Source organism: Bombus impatiens, unplaced genomic scaffold (assembly GCF_000188095.3).
Source record: "Bombus impatiens unplaced genomic scaffold, BIMP_2.2 scf_0136, whole genome shotgun sequence".
NCBI lineage: Eukaryota > Metazoa > Arthropoda > Insecta > Hymenoptera > Apidae > Bombus > Bombus impatiens.
In genome coordinates this window covers 2904875-2917076 of record NT_176555.1, presented here as the reverse complement: position 1 = coordinate 2917076, position 12202 = coordinate 2904875, and the positions used below count along the sequence as shown (strand labels likewise).

The following is a 12202-nucleotide window of genomic DNA, read 5'->3' as shown; positions in this document are numbered from 1 at the left end:
TGGGGCGGCCATTAACCAGTGGCTCGCGCTAATTTTGGGAGGAATACGGTAGTTTTCTTTGGAAAAGTTCGATCGGTTGTTCGAAACGCGCTTTCGACTCGAATTTTATTTTATTTGATACTTGGTTAGGTTCTTTTATTTTATCTCATTTGCGAGAAGAAGAAAATCAATTTGTTAAGTCTTTTGAAGCTTTAGTCAGTTACCGGATACCGGTGACGTGTTTATAATTTTCTGAAACGTGGAATATGTTCGATTAGAAAAGAAGCTTCTGTTTTCGAGAAGCTTTTGTTAGAAAGTATGGAATATCGAAGAAGTCGAGTCACCGCGCTTCAAAAAACCATCAAGCATCCCCCCATCGCACGACACTTTCACCTCTTCACGTTTAAGGGAGATAGTTCTGAAGAGATAGATATTTCTTCCGAGAGATTTTATGTCTTTTATTACTGTTATTTTTGTTTCTTGACTGGTGTTCTTCGGGGAATGCTGATCGACACTTTATCGCCCTGCCCCCTTACCTCTCGTCCTAGTCTCTCATTAATCTGTTGTCACATCGTTCGTAATGTTAATGTAAATATTTGTTACTCGTTTATTTGTTTGTAATATTGTTTTATCTATTGTCTACAGCGGCACGAATGATCTATGTATAGTTACGTCGCGAGAAAGTTAATTAAATTGCGTGTGTACCTGAAACATCGCCACCTTTTTATTTCCTGTCTTACTTATTATTTATTACAACTATACAACGACCAAAACTTACAAACAGAAATTACAACAAACATCCAGAAACCACAACAGTATCTACAAAATCACATTACACATACATGCGTCTGCACATTTAATACCGTTCCAACGTTCTACGTTTTACTATCGTTTTTCGTTCCTCGACTGGAATTCGTCGGTGTTTTATGAATCCTTTTCCTAGATCTTCGACGATGATCGCGTTTATCCCTAGTATTCTCGTATTCTACATCATCCACCAAATATCTACCAGCGTCCGTTTTGGTTTCGAACTCCTCTTTAAACCCATCGTTCTCGATATCACCCTGTTCTTCGTGTTGATCATCGTGAAACTTGTGCATCTGACCAGATCGAACGTGTCCAGTTACCGTTTCTAAACCCTTTTTGTACCCCTCTTCGTAATTATAACTAAGAGACTCGGTATTTGGGGGTGTATCATTCACGTCCTCGTGAACCGCGTAAGTATCTTCGCCATGATCCTTCAAGTCGTTATCTTCCACGTAAGACGGCGGATGATAAGAGTCTTTGTGATGGTCGTACACAGGAAAATACTTTTGTCTGTCTCGTTTGTGATTCTTCGGCCATTTCTCGTTCAATTTCTCTTCGTGATCCTCGTGATGGTTCTCGTGGTCAAGTTCCTCCTCGTGCTCGTCCTTCAAATCGTGATGACGCCCGTACTTCCACGAACTCCAACTCGCGTGGTGAGTCCTGTGATTCTTGTGAGTTTTCGGCTTCTTCGGCGTTGGCACGTGAACATGGAAGAGAACGGTCCTCGTGTGCGTGTGGTGGTTGATCAGATCTGGCACGAGAATCTTCAGGTGTACACTGCAAATAAGCGAAAGGGAATGAGCGCGACTGCTGTGAAAACGAGAGTGCAAGCCTCGTGAACAGACGCTCGTTTTCGTCAGAGAAAGCGGGGTACGCTGACGGTGCGACTGTTCGATCTCGAACATTCAACGATCTTAATAAATCTTTTGCTGCAGTTTTCATAGTTACTTACTGCTTGGAGGATACTCCGTAGATCGCGATTTGGTTTAGTAGAAGAAGGCATAGGTATTTGAAGATCTGCTGGAGAAAGAAGAAACGGCTAATAATGTTAATAAGACGTAAAAATTGCAGTCCTGTTATGTGAATTATGTAAATCTTCTTTTGTGGAATAAAGAATATTTAAAACATAGGATATTTGGAATATAGAATATAGAATATATATTTGAAAAATAGAATATAGAACAAAATTAATGACAGTATTCGACACGGTGACGCGTTATTCGAAAGAAGCAATTACAGAACTATAAAATTCGGCGGCAATTTTATCAAAAATTTTCAAAATTCTAACACCAAATATTTGCACAGCGTTCTATATACAACACCACTGTAATCACTAATTCTTTCATTACCATGGTTTCTATCAAAGAGGATAAACGTCGAACGTCAGGATCAACGTTTCAACATCGTTTGACGTCGTAGAGAATGCTCCTCTTTTATATCCCACCCTCTATCGTAACGAGTACAGTGGAACCGCAAAATTGTCATCGAAATTTCACGGACCATCGAGCACTTTCGCCGTCTAGTTGAGATATGCTCCGTCTGCCAATCCGCTTCGAATGACACTCCCTAGAAAAACGTGACCGTGGAAGTTCATTGCCGCGCCGGTAATCCGTTGTTGCTTAAGAAACGCGGTCACTGATGCCTGTGATTGCACCGCGGTCGCTTCTTTATCTTTTTCCTTATTTATTAGTTATTTATTACAGATATACATTAATGAAAGAAATAGCGAAGAAATATGTTTTTGGAAATAAACTTCTTTATTGATTCCTCATAAATTCTTTATCCTATTATGAATTCTTCAACATCTTTCCTTTGTTGACATAAAAAGTGACCTTATCTTCTTCGAATATTTAGTTTCTAATTCTTTGTATATTTTCTCTTATTGTGTACAAAGAAATTTGCGAGGTTTTAACGTGGAAATTTACAAAATTTGTTCCCAGCTTAACTTCGTATTTAAATAAACTCGTTACACATAGAATACTGTTTGAACATGACTTGTAGGCTCTATTAACTACTCGTTGGGTTGTAATTTACATCTATTTGTATTATATTATATATTATATTATCCGCTTATTTCTAATAATGTTTATCGTCTTCTTCTATATCCTCCTTCGTATCTTCGTGATAATGCGGCACGACTTTGTAGATCGTATGCGTGTGCTTTATGTTCTTTATTCGATAGGGGATATGGATGATCACCTTTTTCCTATTACACGAAAACATAGAACAATTACTATGCGTCCTGTCGATATAACTGCACTTAATAAAATAATATTAATTCAAATACTCACGGCTCAGCTGGTTGTTGCAGCGACACCAACAAAACCAGTAAAGCAACGGCATACTAAAACAAAAGGATGCAAATTTTACAAATGAAATCCTTCGCGAATCGAAACTTAACCCGAAGCATTCAGCGGTGAAATTAATTAATTTCATTTTTTACAAATTTCCCAAAGTTTACAAGCGATCAGTGTTTATCTTCTTCGAAACTAAATGATTGAACTTGATAGAGTTAATCGGTGTAACTTGTGGCTCAGTTCCTTTAAAAAAATGAAACAACGAAAACAAAATGATGTCTTTCCGTACCAAAAGCTTTGCTCTCATTCTGAGAAAACTCGTCACTTTATACCGCTCGCTTCGAAGACGCTTTGAGAAGCAAACACTTTCTGCTCGTGATCGTAACAAATCTAACGTTTATATACATGCAGCTGAAATTAGCGAGGCGAATCAGTCGAAGCATAAAATGTAGCGAGAAACTCCGCCCAACGTGCAGGGATCCCAGCCATCGTCTTCTAACGTCTATCTTTTCATTTCTTTGCTTTTCACTAAACAAGACATCGCTGTTTACACTTGTTATCATGCGAGCCAGCCATGTAACTGGTTGCTATTCCAAAGAATCAACAGGTCTGCGTTTGGCACGCGATACGCATCACGGTGTTTGGAATTCTTGTAATTATGTTGAACGAGCTATGATCGCTGCAATTTCTTACTAAAATTAATTTTAATTACAGACTTTATTCGTGTTGTTTTGTCAGAAAACCTGTTGCACGCACTTTGTAATTGAAACGATTAGATTAGAATTTGACTGAATTTAAGAAAGATTTCTTAATTGTATATTAGAGGATGAGAAGATGTGGATTAGGAGAAACTTATCTGTATGACAAACTACAGTATATTATCTTCAACGAAGTGTAATTTAATTAAAAAAGTTACAGATAAAAGCAATTATAATAATTTTCTTTTTTACTAGAAAATATTACAGTGCAATAAAGTCGTTCTTTTCTAGAAACTAATAGGCAACAACTATATTACCATTTGAATCTTATTAGCTTCTCTATTCAAATATCGAATCACTGAAGAATCACACGTCACGAAACGCGGCAATAATTGCTTCCAAGAAACCAAATAACTACTCGTCTCCAAGCAAAAAAACCTCTGCGGGTGATCAGAGAGTTTCTAACCGCTCAGAAGTGATGGAAGAACTGACCGCATCTAGGAAACAGCGGAATCTACCGCACTTCCTCCGGCCGCACCCAACCGAGAATCAACTGTTCGACTCGTACTGCACGCACGTCCAGTTAACTAGCAGAGATCGTTAATAAGAATGGAGAGGAAACACGTAAGAACATACATATAATGTTGTTAATTGTAATTATCTCGAGCCTGAATAACTGTTATATTTTTATAGCATTTTTATTACGTTCTCAAACGAACCGTCATTTCGTGATTCTAACGCTTCGAAATTTCTCCATTAACTGAGAGGAATTTGATTGCGTCCAAAATATTTGAAAATAGATGAACGATGTAGATAAATGGACACGGTAAACTGAAAATATACATAAAGGAAGGAAAATGTAGACATTACAGGCTTGACGTGAATGGAGAAACGCGCGAGAACGGCGCGTCATCGCATTAATTATGTATACGAGCTAAACGATTAATGTACTTAATCGAATGTTTCTCGCGATAATTTTGCGTAAGCACATTAATCTTATCTCGTTTTGGACTTTGCTTTCGAACGTAACGAGTCACGACATAGACGTAGCGTCTATCACAATGTGTATCGCGTGCCGATGTAGCGATTAGGTGTCTTAGGTAATTAATGCACTACTTTCGTTTTTCTAGCTTCTCGCGAGCAAAGATTATTACGATGTATCGAAGATATATTTGTATAAAATAATCGAGGATCAACGTACGAAGAAAGTGATTTTAAGTAATCTATAATAGCGATTCATCGTTCCAGCATGACCATGAATTAGGCAAAAACAGTCTCGCTTTCGAACAGGTCACGCATAAATTATTTGAATTGAATGCAACCGTGGCTACACCGTGAAAGAATACGCTATTAAGACTGTTGGAAAAGCTTTTCAACTCGTTCAATTAATTTACATGTGCAGCTCGCCAATTAAAAGTGAAAATTGTTCGTAAGATGGAAAGTGAAAGAAACAAAACAGAATATTTACTTTTATGTTGCGTGTAATTGTTCGTGAAATAATCAACGCAACGATGGAAATTAAGATAAGAACTACGGGATAAGGGATAACGCGTGAAACACGTGTGAATTATTACAATTTTTGTACGATTTTATAGCCTCGAAAATCTCTTAGAACGATCGTTTCTTTTGGTTTGAGGATGGTTTGAATTTTCCTACGTTTTCCTATTTATAAGTTCTACTCGCTAAACGGATGTACTGTTTAAAATAATCAGAGCACGTTAATTTATCACGTTCAATATTTCAGGAATTTCACGTTCCAAATAAATCGGAGCAAGCAACAAAAATCTTATAATTCAACCTTAATATCTATCCTGTGCTGTATATTTATGAAAAAAAGACGATTTGCCAATTATCTAAAACAGTGCAGCAGTTTCTTAAGACTAACGAGTTTCAATAAATACAAAACGATATGAAAAATTAGTTATTCGATAACATTTTAATCAAACAAAAATATATTCATTCGAGTTACACTTGAGTATCATAAATTAGCCTAGTATACTTGACCAAAGGAAGCATAACAAATGTACATATGTAAATTGAAAATAATAAAATATCTGCTTTTTCTTCCTTCCTCGACAACGCAATCACAGTTGAGATAATATAGTATAAAATAGACAAATTGAAAAAAAAAGCGGTAAAGATCAATTAGAAACGATCACGATATGCTTAAACTCAGATTTTCCACATCTTCTCCAGAACGGTTAAATCCTGAGCAACTGCAACGACTTCAAATTGTCCATCGATCCGCTTCTCGACGCGGATTTCACGCTGCTCGCTGAATTATTTATCTTCTACCCGTTTTCATGTTGTTCATCGGAACCAGACTTCGCATTCTTATTTTTATTATTCTTATATCTCTTTATTCTTGCGAGCAACACTTCGGCTTCGTCGACTTCTTCGCGGTCTTGGCCGTGGCCGTGTATTTAAATAATTCATCCTATCGTCGTTTAAGTTCCGAATCGTCTCTAAAAACGCGTCACCATTACCGACGCTTCTCTTTTGCAATCCTCCGTGATTTGCTTTACTCGTCGATGATTCAATCGTTTCGCTCGGTCGTACGTTTATTCCCTTGCGAACCTTCCAATGAGGATCGACGGATCTGGGTACTTTTGAGTGAACAGGGCTCAGCTCCATTGGCTTGAAACCTTCATCGTTGCTATTCTTAATGGCGGGCTCCACGCTTCCGTCCAGATTAAGATACCTCATGTTCTTACTTGCAAACTCGATGCTATATTTCGGACCATCTTCGGTAGATCCTTTAGAATTATTCTTCGATTGACGTTCTTGATTGATCGAAGTTGGAATTCGCGGACTCGTGAAAGTTTCGACATTTGGAAACCTGTCGTACGAAGTGGTTGGATTACTATAAGTTGCGTGCTCCGAGACTGAAACGTTTATCGGAGTCTGCAATTGCTGGAAATCGATGGTCAGCAGTTTCGAATGTTCGTTATTAGATTCGTTTAGCGATGGATAGTATGGGTACACGTGATCGACCGAACCTTGGAAACCAGTTGCTCGCTGACTACCTTGCGTCTTATTTGCTTGATCAGGTAGCTTGAAAGGAGAAACAGAATTCACATGATTGTTCCTCGACGGTGAAACCAAAGATGGGTGTCTTTTATGATGTCCGAGTTTCTGGACACCGTGTACGTTCCCATGTTTGAAATTCAGTTTATACGTCCTAAAGTTGCGATTCCCTGTAGTGTAACCATTCGTGCGTCCGATGTTTTGAACGTGAGCGTTCGATGGTTTTGAAACTTGAACAACGTTGTCGCTAGAAGACAACAGACTATCCGAAGAAATCGAATGAACGTCACTATGATGATGCTCATACGAGCCGATCAATCCTTCCTTAGACAGGGGAAGTGATTCGTGGCTGATTATCGAGACCTCAGGGTGTTCTATTATTTCAGTGGGTGGAAGAATATTTTTATCAAACGTCGACTCGATTTCTGTAGCCGGTAAATGGGTTATCAATCGTATCATCAGATGATTGGAATTTAATGGTTCCAGAAGTCGTATGTACACCTTATCACCTATTCCTGGGAAATTGAACGGTCCAACGAGGGGACCCAATGGTTTTGGAGGATCGACTATCTTTTTAACTATATCCACGATCGAATCCAATATGTTTCTATTCTTCGTCACCCTGTATACGGGCTCGATGCGAACTGCTCCTTCGTCGAAAGCTTCCGCAGGTCCTTGCACAGTTTCTATTTGCTGGTTTTCGATATAGTTCTCCTTGACGTCGTACGATCGTCCCGTATGAACGCCGGATTTTGCGCCAGAATGTTGAAGCTGCCTTCTACGTCGATTTGCTTTGTATCGATTTACACCACGTGATCGCGATGGCTTCGAACGATCTGTGCGAACTGTCAGGGTCTTCTTCTTTGCACCTAGGGGAATATTTGTATGCAACGTTTGTTGGTTGCGGGTCTGGGTTGGTTCTGGTCTTGGAGCTTCTGGTCGAGAGGTAGTGAATATTTCGTTGGTGTTGGTGCCATTTTGGTATTTGGACTGCGGCAAATGATCCTTTGGTTGCGATCGCCTAAATTTCAAATAAAATTTTCTACGTTATTATCTTTTTCATTTGTTTTGATACCTACCTACAGGGTGGTTGGTAACTGGTGGTACAAGGGGGTGATTCTACGCAAAAAAGAAAGTCAAAAATATAGAATACAAATTTTTCGTTCGAGGCTTTGTTTTCCAGAAAATCGACTTTGAATTTTCGCTCGGTACGCGTGCACTTTGTCGCGTCTCGTTATAACGGATCTCACTGTAGATCGTTGTCTCGATGGAAAAATTAAAAAAAAAAGAAAAAATTAAAAAATTTTTTTATTCTATATTTTCGACTTCTTTTTTCGCATAGAATCACCCCCTTTCCGCTTGTACCATCAGTTACCAACCACCCTGTATATGATACAATTCTTAGAGAATACGTACCTTTTGGAACGCACGGCTTCTGCATCGAGGAACATCGATATCAATACGACGCAGATCTGCAATCATGGAAATAAAATAAAAAACCCGTCAACTTTATACTTCTAGTCATTAATCATTTCTTTTCTTCATATTTTCTTCATAAGACGATATTGATAAAACGAGTTTGCATTTTTAAGTAGTACACTCTATCATATCACAACCACATCACGAATATCGTTAGACGAATTCAAAGTAAATCTCAATGATATTACAGATCATTTTTGTCCAAGTTAAAAAACATTCTTTCACTTTCTATTATCTTCCACTAATTTTTCATTGATCGTATTTTTATTGATTCCTTTTGAAAAAATCGAAATAATCGCAGCGCCGTCATCTTCATGTTGTACATAGCGCGCATCGATCCACTCACCGTAATCACACGTGCGATCTTCATGTCGTTGATGGTATACCACGTCCCACTAGATCACTTCACCGATCCTAGTATGGGGACGTCTGTCCATCGGCAACGTCTTTTAAAGCCTCCCCGGACCCGCTTGTACGCCAGCGCTAAACTGGATCTGACAACATTGTTTTGCGTATGTACGTGGTATTAAAGCCAGTGATTTTCTCTTGAATGAAAGAAAAACAACGAGAAAAAAATACAAGTGTACAACAAATCCTACCTGTTTCGTGCCGACTCACCAGGAATTGGTGCGCATCACACGCTACCACTTTGCAACCATAAGACACGCGCGATGATAATTAATAAATTTTTCGAACCACGAAGCGTTTACGAAATTTAGATTTGGTTACTTTTAAACCTGTGTGTCTTATTAAATAGGGAAAGATCTCCGTTTCCGTGAAAAATAAAGTGGCAAAATGAGGATTTGCTTATGAAGAAAAGAAAAATGCAAATTAAAAGAAAGATCTCTGCCTCATAAAGAACAAGGTCGTCAGGAATGCTAAGGATAAAAAATTGTTTTGAAATCGCCTTGTAATTTCTGTGAGAAAAATATCGAACGTACTATTTTACAATTACAACGAAAAAATAAATTGACGAAAGAATCCCTGTTTCACAAAAGGTAAGGTAGTACGAAATCGCGAACAGTAGTTTCGCGAAAGAACCGTGAGCAGACGCACTATAGTTAACGACGATAATAAATTGGTTTTCTTTTTCATTTATATATATAAAGCGACGGTGTGCTCATAAATTATAAATTATTTCATTGCATTCTCTCAAATTCCACCACTAAACAGAGTATTTCAATGAAAGTGAATTTCCCTGTGTAAGATGTTTTCAATTGGACGAACGAACGTAAGCGCGTATTTCTATTTAAGTAACGTATTATTCGTTTGTTATTTAGAAATGGTAATGATAAAAAGCCAAACTTTCAAGTACTCGCTCACGCATCCCGAGATACCTGTTTCAAACGACGATTGATAGAAATGAAAGCGGCAGCATACCTGTCCTAAGAAAATAGTAAACAAATACCCGTATCGCAATACCATAACCATAACGAATGGTGAATCGAACAGAGAAGGATAAAAACAAATAGTTAATTACTTGTTAAGAAGGTTTATTAGAGGTACGCCGACGTGTAGATAATTGCTCGACAGATAGTAAAAACTGGTATAATAAGGAATTGTTGAAAATGAATGTGGATCGCGTCCGAGAATTTCTTGTTTTTAATAAAACAAAAAAAAAAAAGGTCCTCTGGAAAATGTCCCGCAGAACGTCTCGATGACAGGGAAAACTGGAAAATTGCGAAGTACATAATTGAATTTAATGCAATGTACAGAGGTTTTGTTTTTTTATTTCCAATTAAATCGTGCGCTCTACATTTCAGTAAATTGTCGTAGATCACGGAATTTGATACATATTGTCGTTTCTCTACATGATATAATTGAAGAGTAATTTATTTTCAATTATCGAAAGTATAGCTGTAATTCCAAGAATTTGAGTTCGAAGTTGGTGATGTTTCTTATGCACACAGATAGTTTATCGTTAAACTTTTCCCAATTAGTCGTAAAAGTACACATAGCCATACTCCGAAACAACTTACGCTTTTTTCACTGTTTCGACAATGTAGTAATATATACCTGAAGAAAAAAAGAAAAAAAGGAGGGAGAGATCTAATCGACAAACTTGGTCGCTGCAGTTGAATAAATAGCATCTCTCTAATGCATAATACAACTAGATGATAATAGAGAGATAATAGAGTCATATCACGGAACGCTGTGTGTGGCATTATATTCAATTACAAATCTCGATAGATTAATTTAATTGTAATTGAAACGGCGCTTTCCATCGAAACGAAAACCGTACGCAGCGCTGTTCGGTGCGCTGACTAGGGCGGGATTCTTGTACTGATGAAACGAGCCATGTAAATGCGGAGGCCTTACGGCGTTCTGTTCTTCCTCCTGCGACCCTTTCAAGTAGAATGCCTCGAATTGTCCTTCCGGTAACAGAATATCCTTCAGCGATTTGTCGTTCGGATCGTAAGCCATCCCATTTAACGCCAAAGAAATTAGAAGAGAAAAACACTGGAATCATAAATAGACGAGACTTTGTAGTATATGTAAGTAACAATTACATAAAATTCGATAACTCAACAAACACTTATTCGTATAATTTTACCTCGTTAAAATAAGCGATTGGAAATAATAAGATAAATTGTTAAAATGTCTTGATATAGTGGAAGTAAAGGTACGTACCGTAAACAAGGTAAGAAGGTTTGCCGCCATACTTCGATCTGTATTCCACGTCGATCAAAGCGCTGAAATGACGAAGAATGTTCTAAGTATAAAGTGAAAACTATGTCGCTATAAAAGATACGAAAGCTCTAAATCATATAATTAAAGTTATTTGAAATAATTGTTAATGACACGGCCGCGATACGAAGCAACCAATTGAGTCATATTTTAATGTCCTAGAAATTTATTTATTTATTTATTTGGTACTTGAATCAACGGGAGACATTCCCTCGAGACAATATATTCTGTTCTATTCTTGATCGATCGAAAGATTTACATAGATCAAAGTATACAATTAATTTGTTCCAGGTGGATAACACAGATACTACATCGATGAGAAGATTACACGACTTCTATCGAATTAACATACGTAACCGTATATTTTATATCTAAACGCTATTGTTTTCTGATTGTTCGCGATGGTACGTGTTTTCTACTTATCTTTCCTTCGATCAGTGTACGTAATCGATAAAAAACCAACCAATTGTGATCTGCGCGCTCATTCGTCGTTTATTTCACGAACACGCAACAGGTTTGTGTTCTTTCTCATTACATTTGTCCGTTTTCTTTTATTATACACACGATTAAAAAGAGTTTATAGTGCATCCTTAATAACTGAAAGTAAAGATGTATTTAACTTACTTATTGAACTCTTCTATTTCGACGTTTACAAAATCGCGATACAGGAAGTTATCAAAGGGATAAAAATATTCATAATTAATTTAATTAGAGTTTAATTAACTTTAACGCGTCATTAATTCAACTAAACTAAGCGTAAGTAATTGCAAAATCTACTTTCACTTTTCTGTGAGTCAGTAACGATTGAAACTGCTCGCGAGGAAAGAAAAGGATGAAACAGCAACGTAAATTCAATATAGAATTTAAGTCGAGATATTAAGTCTACTGTAAGAAGTTCTCTATCATAAAAAGATTGCTAAACTACGAGTTTTCATAGTTGAAACTTACCGAACGTGGTCGTAGCAAAAGTGAAAGCCGCTCTGCAGACAACAGTTTAGAGAGACGTTTCCTCTACCTGCACACATTTAACGACCTTGCCACTGCCAAGCGTCCCCACCCTGAAGACCAAGAGCAACCTCGAGGCCTGCAGAAACGGAAGCCGACAGAATTGGAAAACGTGCAATCCTGGATTTCGCCACTGGCGTTGAACGTAGGTTTTGTAAATAAAAAAAAAGTTTGTGCTGAAAAAAAATAATAGATAACGAACAAGAAACTGCATGATTTATG

The 12202-nt window shown here is 37.6% G+C and overlaps 3 protein-coding genes and 1 long non-coding RNA gene across 6 annotated transcripts; 1 reads left to right on the top strand and 3 right to left on the bottom strand.

Moving 5' to 3' along the window:
• Positions 1-58: 58 nt before the first annotated feature.
• On the bottom strand, positions 59-4042 carry LOC105680342. Of its 3 annotated transcripts, none has more exons than XM_024365474.2 (5): positions 3373-4042; positions 3078-3275; positions 2136-2992; positions 1739-1806; positions 125-1563 (listed from the first exon to the last, which is right to left on the bottom strand). In XM_024365474.2, the coding sequence occupies exons 3-5, from the start codon at positions 2136-2138 to the stop codon at positions 855-857; spliced, it is 780 nt and encodes a 259-aa protein (XP_024221242.1). In that variant the 5' UTR covers positions 2139-2992; positions 3078-3275; positions 3373-4042; the 3' UTR covers positions 125-854. The 3 variants fall into 3 exon arrangements, with proteins under 3 accessions (XP_033175041.1, XP_024221242.1, XP_012237261.1); XM_012381838.3 differs by having other exon boundaries at positions 1739-1803; XM_033319150.1 differs by having other exon boundaries at positions 59-2992.
• A 5-nt stretch (positions 4043-4047) lies between these two features.
• On the top strand, positions 4048-4568 carry LOC112212239. The gene is made up of 2 exons (XR_002946057.2): positions 4048-4405; positions 4475-4568. It is a non-coding gene; the product is annotated as an uncharacterized LOC112212239 (long non-coding RNA).
• Positions 4569-6112: 1544 nt separating this feature from the next.
• LOC100745850 lies at positions 6113-8737 on the bottom strand. The gene is made up of 3 exons (XM_003487064.4): positions 8634-8737; positions 8225-8280; positions 6113-7829 (listed from the first exon to the last, which is right to left on the bottom strand). Exons 1-3 carry the CDS (start codon positions 8655-8657, stop codon positions 6131-6133), a joined length of 1779 nt encoding a protein of 592 aa, XP_003487112.1. The 5' UTR covers positions 8658-8737; the 3' UTR covers positions 6113-6130.
• A 1275-nt stretch (positions 8738-10012) lies between these two features.
• LOC100749514 lies at positions 10013-12192 on the bottom strand. Its single transcript, XM_003487011.4, has 3 exons — positions 11924-12192; positions 10919-10980; positions 10013-10747 (listed from the first exon to the last, which is right to left on the bottom strand). The coding sequence occupies exons 2-3, from the start codon at positions 10946-10948 to the stop codon at positions 10484-10486; spliced, it is 294 nt and encodes a 97-aa protein (XP_003487059.1). The 5' UTR covers positions 10949-10980; positions 11924-12192; the 3' UTR covers positions 10013-10483.
• Between the last annotated feature and the right edge of the window lie 10 nt (positions 12193-12202).